Source organism: Leguminivora glycinivorella, chromosome 25, assembly GCF_023078275.1.
Source record: "Leguminivora glycinivorella isolate SPB_JAAS2020 chromosome 25, LegGlyc_1.1, whole genome shotgun sequence".
Lineage (NCBI taxonomy): Eukaryota > Metazoa > Arthropoda > Insecta > Lepidoptera > Tortricidae > Leguminivora > Leguminivora glycinivorella.
Window position 1 is genome coordinate 8,931,471 of NC_062995.1, and position 13,486 is coordinate 8,944,956.

At 36.9% G+C, this 13,486-nt stretch overlaps 1 protein-coding gene across 1 annotated transcript in view; it reads right to left on the bottom strand.

Moving 5' to 3' along the window:
- The window catches only part of LOC125239530 (S-phase kinase-associated protein 2), a 31,349-nt gene that overhangs the window by 17,495 nt on the left and 368 nt on the right, over window positions 1-13,486 (bottom strand). The window contains exons 3-11 of the mRNA XM_048147144.1: window positions 12,323-12,403; window positions 11,543-11,707; window positions 9,473-9,479; window positions 8,686-8,880; window positions 6,506-6,644; window positions 3,988-4,117; window positions 2,769-2,943; window positions 1,673-1,763; window positions 1,160-1,284 (exon numbers count right to left, since the gene is read on the bottom strand). Of these exons, the coding sequence (XP_048003101.1) occupies window positions 1,160-1,284; window positions 1,673-1,763; window positions 2,769-2,943; window positions 3,988-4,117; window positions 6,506-6,644; window positions 8,686-8,880; window positions 9,473-9,479; window positions 11,543-11,707; window positions 12,323-12,403 (1,108 nt within the window). The remainder of the gene's footprint in view (window positions 1-1,159; window positions 1,285-1,672; window positions 1,764-2,768; window positions 2,944-3,987; window positions 4,118-6,505; window positions 6,645-8,685; window positions 8,881-9,472; window positions 9,480-11,542; window positions 11,708-12,322; window positions 12,404-13,486) is intronic.

Here is a 13,486-nt window from a genome sequence, read left to right on the forward strand (position 1 = left end):
ATTTAAAGCTGTTTAAACCAGTGGCAAGTAAATTTAAATTAAGTTTCATGGTTAGGATTTATTGGGCGTCTACACAATGCGTAACTCACGTCCCGCCCGTCACAATAAAACAAAGTTTTTTCTTGTTTACCCTAAAAGTATCTAAACTCTTGATGTCTTACTTTGTGAAAGTAACAATTAGGTTGAGGTTGGTTATTTTAGCTAAAAACGCGTTGCTTTTGTGAATAAAAGTATACTTTTAACGCTTTTCAAAGTAGGTCCCACCCGTCACAGTGACGGGTGAGCAAAATGGGTTATCTGATAAAACTTGAGTTAATGAGTATAAAATCCTTCTTTTAAGTTTAGTTAAACCTAACTGGGTTATATTAAAGCAAATTATATGTCTAATATTGCTTAATTCGGTTGTGGTATTACTTTTTAGAACACAATGAATGCAATGAGGCCTATGAGTCAGGAAGAAGTCTTTTTCATTAAAACTGGTAAAATTTTTGACATTATTTCTGACCCACTGATAAAAGTATGTGGTAATAGACTGTTTGACAAGGTTTGACAATTTTCTGAACCTTTAAAAATTCAAGTTGAAAAAATATTTTTTTTGGTTTAATGCTCTAAGAAAACTACTGAAATTATTACTTGTAACATTAAATAATTAATAAAAGAGTAAAGATTTAAAGTAAATACAAACGAACTGTCTTCATATTTTTCATATATTTGTATACTCAAATGTTACTCGTCCCACCCGTCACAAAGCGCTGTCCCACCCGTCACAAGCATTGAGAAGCAAAATTATTTTTGTTTTACGAGTTATTTGCGTAAATTATACTAATACCTAATCTATATAATATCAGGAATTAAATAAAAAATGGTTGTTTAACAAAAGTTTCGTAGTTTCTTACCAATTGCGAATTGTGTAAGTCAAGTCGGAGAGGAGAGGCACTTTGAAGTCCCACCCGTCACACTTCTTATACCATCAATTTCTCATAATAATAATGACATTTTCATATTTTTTTTGATGGTATAGTACGCATTGATTATTCAAGTAATTGATAATGTCATATTTAATACGCTAATTGTTGCCGTTTGGCAGAAATAAAGCAAAATGTAGGCAAAAAAGAGTATAAATATCCCACCCGTCACAATGGAATGACCCAATACTTACTCTCGTCAGTCATAATCCTGGCTCCGCCCAGATTGAGCCGCTGCAATTTCTGTGGCAATTTTGATACAAGCACCGTCAGCGCCGCTTCGCTTAGGTTGCACCAAGATATGTTCAGTGATTGTAAACTGAAAAAAAAAAAAAACAATATTGTATGTACCACAGAACTAGATAAGTAAGGGAAAAGTTGTAACTTAATACATCAGTAAATGCGAGTTATTTGTATAGGCATAATTAAGTGACATCTAGCGACAATCACGCGTCAAATAGCTAAATTATCAGTACTGCTTGAATTTCCTCCCGCGAACGTTCCAGATGTGGAATGTGCTCCCTGCCGAGGTATTCCAGATGAACTACAGTATGGGGTTCTTCAAAGGAGTGTACAAGTTTCTAATGGGTCGGCAACGCGCATGTGACACCCTTGAGTTCATAGGCAACGCTGACCGCTTTCCAAAACTTCCACATAAATAAAAAAATCGAGTTATAAAATAACACCCTGTATAGTTGAATACTCACCTAACACAGCCTTCTAGTATCGCAGTCACTCCTTCGGCCGTGACTCCTTGCGCCATCGTCAAATTCAACGTTTCTAAATTACTACATTTACCTGAAAATAATTGATAAATAGCATATATTAAATATTTTTTTTCTACTTGTCGTCTGTAATCTGTCAATTAGGACACCACAGACTAAACTATAAGTGCTAACTTTGTCAGTGTTGGATAATCTATGGCAGTTCCAACTTAACTATAATATCTCATTATAGTTGACTTTAGTTAACTGTAATAATTTCAAAAATAGAACTTCATACAATTTCTATACTAATTTGCGATACTTGGCTAATTTTTCTGCATCTGAAACACATTTTGTTATATGTCGCGTTATCGGCCAATCACAGACGACTATTACAAACAATTGGTTGCTAGGTAATTCGATGTTGATACAACGGTGAACGACGCTATTGACATTAATTTTAACTTGAATGATGATATTTCCGTCCATTGATGATGAAGATATGACTCGTAGAAAAAGTATTGTATACAATAGTGATATAATTAAGCTTTTCACTCTCGTACCGTACTATTAGGCCACTCAGCAAGCTTCGTGGCCTAAACATGGTACTCGACTGAAAAGCTGTGTATTATATCACGATTGTATAAAATACTATTAAACAATCATTTGCAACAATCCCGTGGTAAAGGCTAGTACATTATTCATTTTATAGTACTTGTATTTGATAGTAAAATATTGTAAAGAATGGGTAGTAAATAAAACGTAAAGAAGTCGGTTAATAAATCTGATGAATTATGGTTTTTTTTTTTTTATAGGACATTCTTACACAGATTGACTGAGCCCCACGGTAAGCTCAAGAAAGCTTGTGTTGTGGGTACTCAGACAACGATATATATAATATACAAATACTTATATACATAGAAAACATCCATGACTAAGGAACAAATATCTGTGCTCGTCACACAAATAAATGCCCTTACCGGGATTCGAACCCGGAACCGCGGCGTAGCAGGCAGGGTCACTACCGACTGCGCCAGACCGGTCGTCAAAGGTCGTCGAGGTTCAGATTCTTTTAGCACATGTATCTAATAATACGTACCAATAAGTTCACACGTGCTGTCCTGCACCCTAATACTCTCCAGGCTGAGTTTCTTGACCCCTCCACATCGTTCTAGAAGGCAGTCCAGTGTGCGAGGGTCTATGGTACTCATGCTGAGATCTAAGTACTGCACTCGAGACTGCTCTGGTGGTGAGGTTGGGTGCCATTCTGCGACCTAAAAAAAAAAAGGTTAATTTAATAGGCTAGTTTCCAATACTTAAAATAAAATATTTATTTTATGCAGTGTACGAAATAAAGCACCACATAATTAGAAGAAAAATATGGACAGTAGTTATGTTTAAACATAATTCCTATTTAATAAGTCAAACAGAAAGATATAAAGTAAATGAATTGACCGTGACGTCACTCCTCAGTAATTCAGTACACAGCAAAAAGGAGTGTACAAGTTCCAAGGAGGGTTCGGGTTACCGACGACCTCAAAGGACAATAGACAGAACAAATTAGTTCCGTAGGTCCTGTCGTCATCAGCACACCGCACCCTCGTTGAGCTCTGGCAGCCTTACTCACCGGCAGGAACACAACACTATGAGTAGATTTAACTGATTTGAAAACTGACATAAAAAAAATAGAACTTATAACTAAGAGCTACTTAGAGCAATGAAGTTTTGCTTTAAATAATAAGCGTAGTGACTGTTTTCAGTACAAATCCCTTAGCGATAAGGCCGCCAGTTGTTTACCTCTGTAATAATAGTTATTTGTTATACAAGGGGGCAAAGTTGTATTTTAACGCAGAGTGTGGATTTGAAAAACGAGCAAGTGAAAGGATTCTATAGTTGAACCACGAGCGAAGCGAGTGGTTCGAGAATAGAATCCTGAACTTGCGAGTTTTTTAACACACGAGAAGTAAAATACATTTGCACCCGAGTGTAACACAAAACTTTTCCCCTCACTATAGCGAGGAAACAACAACGCAAAAAATATGTTTATCACTGCTTCCAGTAGTTCCACAGGTGGTAAATCATCTTTATTACTAGATTCACCTACTTTTATCAATTTTAAAGCAGTTAATTTGACTTTATTCAAGGTCAAATTACTTTACCCACTAGTGGATAAAATGCGCTTTTACCCGCTGGTATTAAAGGACAAAACACGTGTTTCCGAGCTAGTGAGGGGATTAATTTATTGTAATATGTGTGTTCCTATGTACATTTCTGAGGTTGTGCAATAAAGTGGATTTGTATTGTATTGTATCCCTTACCTCTGAACTGGCGAGCCGAACAATAACAGGTAGTCGTCCTAATATCCTTTCTAAGGCGTTTTTGTTAAGCGTTTTGTTGCCTAAGTCCAGTCTTTGCCATAGCGTCTCGTCGCACGCCACTCGGTGCCATCTATAGAAAAAATATGTAAAATATTACTATACTAGCTTTTACCCGCGGCTTCGCCCGCGTAATAAAAGTATTCATTAAGATTTTCATTTGGATCCTTAAGTTTCTCTGTAGGTATATTTATCTGCGATTATTTCGATTGCACATAATACTTTTGCTTGCAATGATTGTAGAAATATTACACATCGACCACAGCGTAGGTAATTCTATATACGTTGGGGAAACCTTTATAAACATCCCACATAGCCCGTATTTCGACACTATGATCGGTGGGTAAAAAGTACTTTTTTCTATTATCCCTTAAAAAATTTTACACTTTGCTTAAACTTATCGCAAACGTAATCTTCAAGCAAGCAAACAACGATCGTCTTAGAGCACATTGATTGTAAGAGACCGCCGACCGATTATCCGTATCCCTCTAACGATACCCATATTATCCGTATCTGTATCCGTATCGTTATCGCTATCCCTATCCCTATCCGTTATCAAGATGATCAATGATTTCTTATCAAGTGCTAAAATATAAATTTTCATGGTTTTATCTTTTAACATTAAGAAATCCCATACAAACTTTCAACCTCTTTTTCAACCCCTTCATCCCTTTTTTTCGAAATAAAAAGTAGCCTATGTTCTGTCTCAGGGTCTAAAGATTGTCTGTTCCAAATTTCATCAAAATCGGTTGCGTGGTTTAAGCGGGAAAGCGTAACAGACAGACAGACAGACAGACAGAGTTACTTTCGCATTTATAATATTAGTATGCGCTATCGCTATCGCTATCCCTATCTCTATCCCTATCCCTATCCCAATCCCTATCCCTATCCCTATCCGTTATCAAGATGTTCAATGATTTCTTATCAAGTGCTAAAATATAAATTTTCATGGTTTTATCTTTTACAATTAAGAAATCCCATACAAACTTTCAACCTCTTTTTCAACCCCTTCATCCCTTTTTTTCGAAATAAAAAGTAGCCTATGTTCTGTCTCAGGGTCTAAAGATTGTCTGTTCCAAATTTCATCAAAATCGGTAGCGTGGTTTAAGCGGGAAAGCGTAACAGACAGACAGACAGACAGACAGACAGAGTTACTTTCGCATTTATAATATTAGTATGGATTAGTCATAGTCTTTAGAATTGTTTCTTCAGCGTAGGAAAAGTAAATGTAATATGTAAATGATAATGTTTGGACTGACTCCACGAGACAGGCCTAGCCTAGTGTGGTGGTCGAAGGTCATGAAATGAAAGTATGAAAAAGTATTTATTGACTCCACCACAAAGTATACATGTACAATATTTTTCTTATAATTAATGGATAAGTAGTTATAATAAGTGCAAAAAACTTGTGCGGTGGAGACTGGTGCCCAAACTAGGTTGAACCTGTGTGTCAGGTCACCAGGTCCATAATCCTCTGATGTGTATAGCAACGCAGATTACAGTGCAGTCACTTTTATTATACATATATTATTGATAATATGGAGTTTAAATGAGGTAGGTAAATAACATTTTTAAGAGTAAAACTATATAACTTAACTATTTATCTAATCTAATGCCAGTATAAATGTGTGTGTGTGTCAGTGTGTGTTTTCAGTGCCAGCTTAGTCTAAGGTAAGTAGCCAGTTTGTGATACATCTTTTAACCCTTAAATGCATATTGTTGCCATTTGGCTACAATGCATGTATTTTTTAATAAACTAGCCAAAATATAAGCTGGACTTTTTTATTTATTTTTCTTAGATCTGTAGGATCATCATCCAGTTTTTTCACACTTTTCCGCCATTTTTTCTTAAATGGTTGAAAATAATGTTTTTATTTAAGAAAAAATGGCGGAAAAGTGTGAAAAAACTGGATGATGGTGATTTTTAGTACATGATTCAGGCAGATTTTTTCAGAGTTAGTAACTATTTTATGTTTAATCATTTTATCATAGGGGTTTCTCAAATAGTGTATTTTTTTTAGTAGTAGTAAAAGTTTTCTTATAAATTTTACTAGTAATTATATATTTATATAAATAAGATTTAGCCTATTTTACTTCTAACACTGATTTAGTATTAAAATCGATGTTAAATATTTTTTTATTATTTTTCCTAGAGTCAGAAAACCATTGTCTATCACATTATTAATTTCTAGTTAAAAGAAAAAAATCATGCATTTAAGGGTTAAAGAGTACTATCATACAGTATGGCTACTCCCGCTCCCAGCTGAAAGTGCTCACCCCCTCTCGATTACCTCAGTCACAAAGACCTGTCATATCTCACTCATACAAGCATGGTACGCGTTCACCTACACGAGCTTAGTCTGTGAGCTAGGAACGCGCCTCTTTCATATATTTGATTGCCAGTGTCGAGGTGTGCTCGGGGCGTATGATTATTGCAAACTCGAGTATTATACGACCTCACCTTTTGCAGACCAGCATGCAGTGAGCCAGGGTCCGCTTGGGTAGCCACTTGAACACGCTCAGCATCATCTCGTCTGATAACACTGAGAAGGAGTCCACACCGGTCTGGTAGTTGGCCAGTTGAAGCTCCGCTATGGGTGCTGTAAACAAATAAGACTTTAAAAATAATTGATCTAGAGAATCCTTCATTTAAATCAAGGATTATTTATCTAGTTTCCTGTACTTAAAATATTTTATGCAGTGCACGAAATAAAGCACCACATAATTAGAAGAAAAATATGGACAGTAGTTATGTTTAAACATTATTTTCTATTTAAAGAGTCAAAGAGTAAATGAATTGACCGTGACGTCACGCCTCAGTATTTCATAGTAATTCCATATTAGCAAATCGTTTTGACAGTTCTTAAAAATAAGCTGATTTGACTAGTAGGAAACTAGCCTATTATCTTGAGACCTCAGAAGTACGACATAGCTTGTGGGCATAGCCCAAATTTTCTTGCGACTCTAGGATTAAAAAAAAAATGTACCAGTTTTCTAATGGGTTGGCAACCATGTGACACTCCTTGAGTTGCAGGCGTCCATAGCTTACGGTGACCGCTTTCCATCAAGCGGACCGTATGCTTGTTTGTTAACGACGTAATATACAACATGATAGCCGTCTTCTGGTTGAAAATGAAAAATGAATGAAAATGAAATATTTATTTTTCAAGTAGGCATATTACAATGCGCATATGAACGTCAAATAAAGCTTCGACCGCCATCTTAGCGGTCTCGTGTCGTGAATAATTTCTTTTTCTTTTGCTCATTAATGTTGTTTAAAGTGTAATATCGATAGCTCATTCAAAAAAAATAAAAAAAAATCAAAATAATTTATTCAGCAAATAGGCCACAGGGGCACTTTTACACGTCACATGTTACATTGGTATTTAAAAAATATTTAAAATTGAGTTGAAATTACAATTGATACTATTATATACTAATTGTAAGTTCTAACTAAAGTTAACTCTATACAATTAATTAGAGATGTAGAAGGTCTCTAAAGGTCTCAATTACAACCAAGAACTACACTAAATTTTAATATAAAAAGTACAAATACAAAAAAAAAAGTCTAAAATTACTTTAGAGGTGCAAATGACTCTAAATGTCACAACTAAAAATAAAATTTATATCTAATTCTCCTTAGATATGTATATGGTCTCCATGAGTCAAAATCATATATTTAAAATATTCACTAAAAGAAAGGAAACAAACGACAACCGAACAAAGTATCCTAATTTAATAAAAATTTGAATTAAAGTTACTAAGTTATAACAGCCCCAGTAAGCTTAAACAGACCGGTCTTCACAGACGGCACCCGTTCACGAGTATGACGCGTATCTCAGCCATCGCCTCCCTCAACCTTTATTCGGGAAGGTGGCGACCCGATCAACGACGCCACCGCAGCAAAGACTTTTAAGTGTGCATGACATGTTCAAGCTGCCAGGCTAAATTAAATATTCAAATAATAAAACATAGCTGTAAGACACTATATTCTGTGCTCGTATGTTACAAAGGAAGGAAATATAGATTTATACAATAAAATTAAAGTAAGATAAACATTAAACACATAATCTTGGAGATGTATAAGGTCTCGCAAGTGTCCACAACTAAACTTAAATAAAAACAATATAATCAGACGAGAATATGTTCTCATACGTCAATTGAACACTAGTATGCTTAATTACACAATGCAGAGAAAATGAAAAAAAAAAATATATACGACTTCATTCATCTATTGACAAGCAACCACCTTAAAGGCATCCCTATCATCTATAAAATCCTTCACAGTGTAGTACGCCTTACATAACAACAAACGCTTAATGCGTGCCTTAAATTTGTCAAATGGCAAATCCACAATATCGGTTGGTACTTTGTTATGCAGTAAACTAATGTTGTAGTGAGAAACTGATGAAGAATTAATCTCGAAACGCGTTTAGCCTCTTTTTTGTCGTCAACGGCCGGTAGTCCACGTGCTCTTGTAAAATCTAGCTATCAATTTACAAGTGCTAACTCACCGTATACTGTCGTACTTACCGTACCAAAATCACTAATTAGTATTAGCTCATATCACCTTGACACTGGCGAAATAGTCCCAATAATGAACTGAAGCCATTTAATTTTAAGAAACTAACTAATGCTTACAATGACAGTTGTCCTTCTGCATATCCTTATCCTGTCCATCCTTGGTGTCAGTATAGATGGACAATGGTGACTGCCCCGGAGACGCAGGCAGGTATCGAGGAGCAACTGCCACCGACTGACCCATCGGAGTCTCTTCTTCAATTACATAGTCGTGGAGCAATGTTGATTCTAGGTCCGTTGGGTGTAGTGGTTTTACTGCAATGATAAAAAAGTAGCCCCTATAATTAAAATAAAAAAATATTATAAGACATTCTCACACAGATTGACTGAGTCCCACGGTAAGCCCAAAAGGAATGCTTGTGTTGTGGGTACTCAGACAACGATATATAGAATACTAGCTTTTGCTCGTGGCTTCGCTCGCGTTAGAAAGAGACAACAAGTAGCCTATGTCACTCTCCATCCTTTCAACTATCTCCGATTAAAAAATCACGTCAATTCGTCGCTCCGTTTTGCCGTGAAAGACGGACAAACAAACAGACACACACACTTTCCAATTTATAATATTAGTATGGATAATATCTCAAATGGTAGTATATAACTAGTTTTTCAAATATTCGCAAGGGCATCTTTTGTAAAAAATTAGGCACATAAACTGTACAATTGTCAAATTTAATTTGTATTTAATTAGATATTAGTTTATACTAATATTATAATGGGAAAGTATGTGTGTTTGTTTGTCCGTCTTTCACGGCAAGACGGAGCGACGAATTGACGTGATTTTTTAAAATGGAGATAGGTGAAGGGATGGAGAGTGACTTAGGCTACTTTTTGTCTCTTTATAACCAACCACTTCCCTAAAATGGGGGGGAGGACGTTAGTATAGATCATTCGGTAATTTTCGAACTTAACGAAAGCGAAGCCGCGGGCGAAATCCAGTAATTGTACCTATAAAGGTGTCAGCAATAGTGTCGCTTAACTTCAAACTTGGCAAGCTTCAAAATCCATTCCGCTTTAAGGTTGAATATGTCAAAAATGTAATATGATCTGAAAAATAATCAACCTTATAGCAGAATGGACTTACCCAAGTGTGAAGTTAAGCGACACAATTAATTAAGTTCATTATTCAGCAAATATGAACTTATAACAATCGAAAACATTGAATTTAGTCAATTTAAAGTAGTACACAGACTCATCAAAAATAATGGTAGTCGACAAAAGAAAGTAGGTTGGTGTTTCAACATCATCATCATTATTGGTGATATTTTATGTTATGAAAATATTATTTGGGCTTCTCTTGGGTTCCATAAGTAGTTCTCGAGATATTTAGTAATGTGACAGACGGACAGGCGCCATAAGGGTTCCTTTTGTACCTTTTTGGTACGGAACTCTAAAAACACCTGACCATTTGTAGAGGTTAATATATAACATAACTGTTCTAAATTTGAAATTGATAGCATAAAATAGATCTCGAGATATTTAGCGATGTGACAGAAAGAAAGATATTCAGACAGAGTCACACCATAACTACAATACAATAAGGGTTCCTTTTGTACCTTTTTGTTACGGAACCCTAAAGAGGTTTCAGAAATAGGATTCCATGTGATGAGGTTAAGATTTTTACAAGGGGTCACCGCCCGTGTGTAGTAGATGTTGACAGTGGGATATGGGTTCAATTGTGTTGTAGGCTACCAACTTGTCACTGTGTCACTGCAATCCATACTAATATTATAAATGGGAAAGTGTGTTTGTTTGTCCGTCTTTCACGGCAAAACGGAGCGATGAATTGACGAGATTTTTTAAGTGGAGATAGTTAAAGGGATGGAGAGTGACATAGGCTACTTTTTGTCTCCTTCTAACCCCCCCACTTTCCTAAAATGGGGGGGGGGGGAGTTAGTATGGAGAATTCCGCAATATTCGAATTTAACGCGAGCGAAGCCGCGGGCAAAAGCTAGTATCATTATAGTTTTCTGACGCCTTAATTGCTATGAGTGACATTACTCTTTATTTGAGAGTACAGTCACAGTATAATAAAGAGTACTATCGTACCACAGACCAACCCCTATAGACATCCATTACAAGACGACTCGCGGTCGCCAGCCTTCCTAGTATTTGCACTGATATAAGCGCGGGCGCTCGCCGTGCCCGATCCGATCAGTAGCGACCAAGTAACAGACCCGAAAGCAGCGCGTGTTTTTCGCAGTAAAAAAATTGAAAAAGGGTATTTTGATGTCTTAAAGATGTCCACCTGTAGTGTGAAATGGTGTGGAAAGGTAACAAGAAGCTCAAATTTAAAAACAGACGTCATTACATTCCACATAAAAGTCATATTTATAATTTATTCAGAGCCGGCAAAGGTCAACTTACATTGGCCACTTACGCGTCAGTAGAGGGACAGTCCCTTTCATCTGGCGCGACTGCCCGCCGTCCTTGAAACGGCCAATCACAGCGCGCTTAACACATTCCCCGCCCGCTCCTCGCACCCCTGGCACTGGTGACTCGTATCGCGAACAAAATATACAAGAATGCTACTCTATAGGAGGTTCTCTGTGTATCGTACAGTATGGCCACTCCCGCTCCCCGCTGAAAGTGCCGCCCACCCGCTCTGTCACCTCACAGTTACCGCCTATCAACAACGCGAACAGTCGACCTGTCATATGTCACTCATACAAGCGTAGTACGCGTTCACCTACACGAGCTTAGAATGTGTGCTAGGAACGCGCTTTTTTCATATATTTGATCGCCAGTGTCCAGGGGTGTGTTTATGTACTGTCAACCAATTGTTACCCTAGGCCAATGTAGAACTATGTTATAGTGACGTTATAAATCAGATTGTAAGAAATCTCTTACTGCTTGTCATTTTGACATGGTTGTAGTGGCCTAGGGTTCCAATTGGTTGACTGTATGTGTGTATACATACATTTGTCGCAGCCCTCGGGCTCTTGGCTTTAGAAGGCCCCGGACTGGGGCTGCAGATCTTGCCTCGGGGGCTCCGGGGACTGAACTTGGAGCGCGGTGAAGTGATGCTGTTCACATTTGGGTTCACGTTCTCTATGTCATGTTTCCGTTTGAGATTTGGTTTGTGCTGCAAGAAAATAAGTTAATTAGAATTTTTGGTGTTCCTAAACATCTGTCAAGTACAATTTGGATGTCTTTCCAACAATCTTGTGATTGTTGGAAAGATATCAAAAATAACCTTTTCAGTACAGATGGTGTTTTTTATATGCTCTAGTAGCGAGAAGTGGTTCATTATAAGTCAGGTCAAAACTTCGGATGGCCATCTGTACTGAAAAACGTCGTACGATACACGTGCGAAAAGGAAATTCGAAACTCGTGTCGATTTAAATCGTAATGTACTATTTAATTTCAGTACAGATGGTGTTTTTTATACGCACTAGAGCGAGAAGTGGTTCATTATAAGTCAGGTCAAAACTCAGAGTGGCCATCTGTGGCCACTCGTATCGAACTTCCTTTTTTACGCACTTGTATCGTAATGTACTATTGTGTAGCATGAAGTCCCTATGATGGGTCTCAGTTCGGGAGCTACGATGCCACAGACAGACAGACAGACACGTCAAACTTATAAACACTGTCGTTTCTGCGTCGGGGGTTAAAAATTTGCATTGTTAGTGCAGTGTAATCACTTTAAGTTGGTTCCTCAATCACGGCTATGCTAACAAATATCAATATCTTTACTCACTGGACTGCCAACTGGTTCTACCTCACAAGTCTGCTCATTTTCATCTGAATCCAGAAAACTTACTCCCATCTCTTGCAACACCTGTAGAATAAAAAAAAACTTACAATAGAGAACTTGACTGCACTTAAAATAAAATATTTTATACCATTCACGAAATAAAGCATGGGATAAATTATAAGAAAGACAGGGACAGTAGTTATTTTTAACTCCAATTTATATTTTATAAATCAGTTGACCGTGACGTCACTCAATTCGATTTCATATTAAATCCACTCTTAAAAAGAATCTGATTTGACTCTACCTCTTCCCTGTCTCACGTATGGATGCCAAACTTGGGCCCTAACGGACAAGGAAAGGCGAGCTCTCCAAGTTTGCCAAAATAGCATAGAAAGAAGCATGTTGCATATAAAACTTAAAGATAGAATAAAGTTGGATACCATTAGAAAAAGAACAAAGATAACTGACGTAAATCAGACAATGAAGCAACTAAAATGGAAATGGTCTGGCCACATGCTCCGAGATAAAAGAGAAAAATGGTCTAAGGACATAACATCATGGTACCCAAGGGATGGCAAAAGGAAGGATGGCGGACAAAAAATGAGATGGGAAAATGAATTCAGAAAGGTAGCTGGAGCCTTGTGGAGAAGACAAGCTCTAGACAGAGAAACATGGAGAAATATGGGAGAGGCCTATGCCAAAGGCAACCAGACTAAACGTCTGCGGAGAAAGGCTAGCAGTAAGCAGTAAGTAAATTTGGAATTATTTCAGTACATTCATAAAACCAGGAAGACGTTAAACAAGTCTTGAATAAATCATGATGTGAGGTTCATACGATATATGATGTAGGTAATTTATAAACTTAGACATGTAGCATGAATGTGATATTTCGGGAAAACGATTTTTTGCCACATGTACCCATAATTGTATGCATCATTCTGCATCTGGGCGTTATATTAGATGTCAAAATGCATTTAGACATTTTGAATGTTTTGTTATATATTACATACTAAATTTTACAGTTGACGTGTTATTAATAAAGATAGAATCTTCCAGAAACGTGTAATTTAGAATAGTAGGCGAAAAAAATGCCTAGGTCTGAAATTGAGGCTAGAAAAAATAGCGGGAAGTAACCGGTACTTGTCAAAATTAGAGCGTTAGATACTT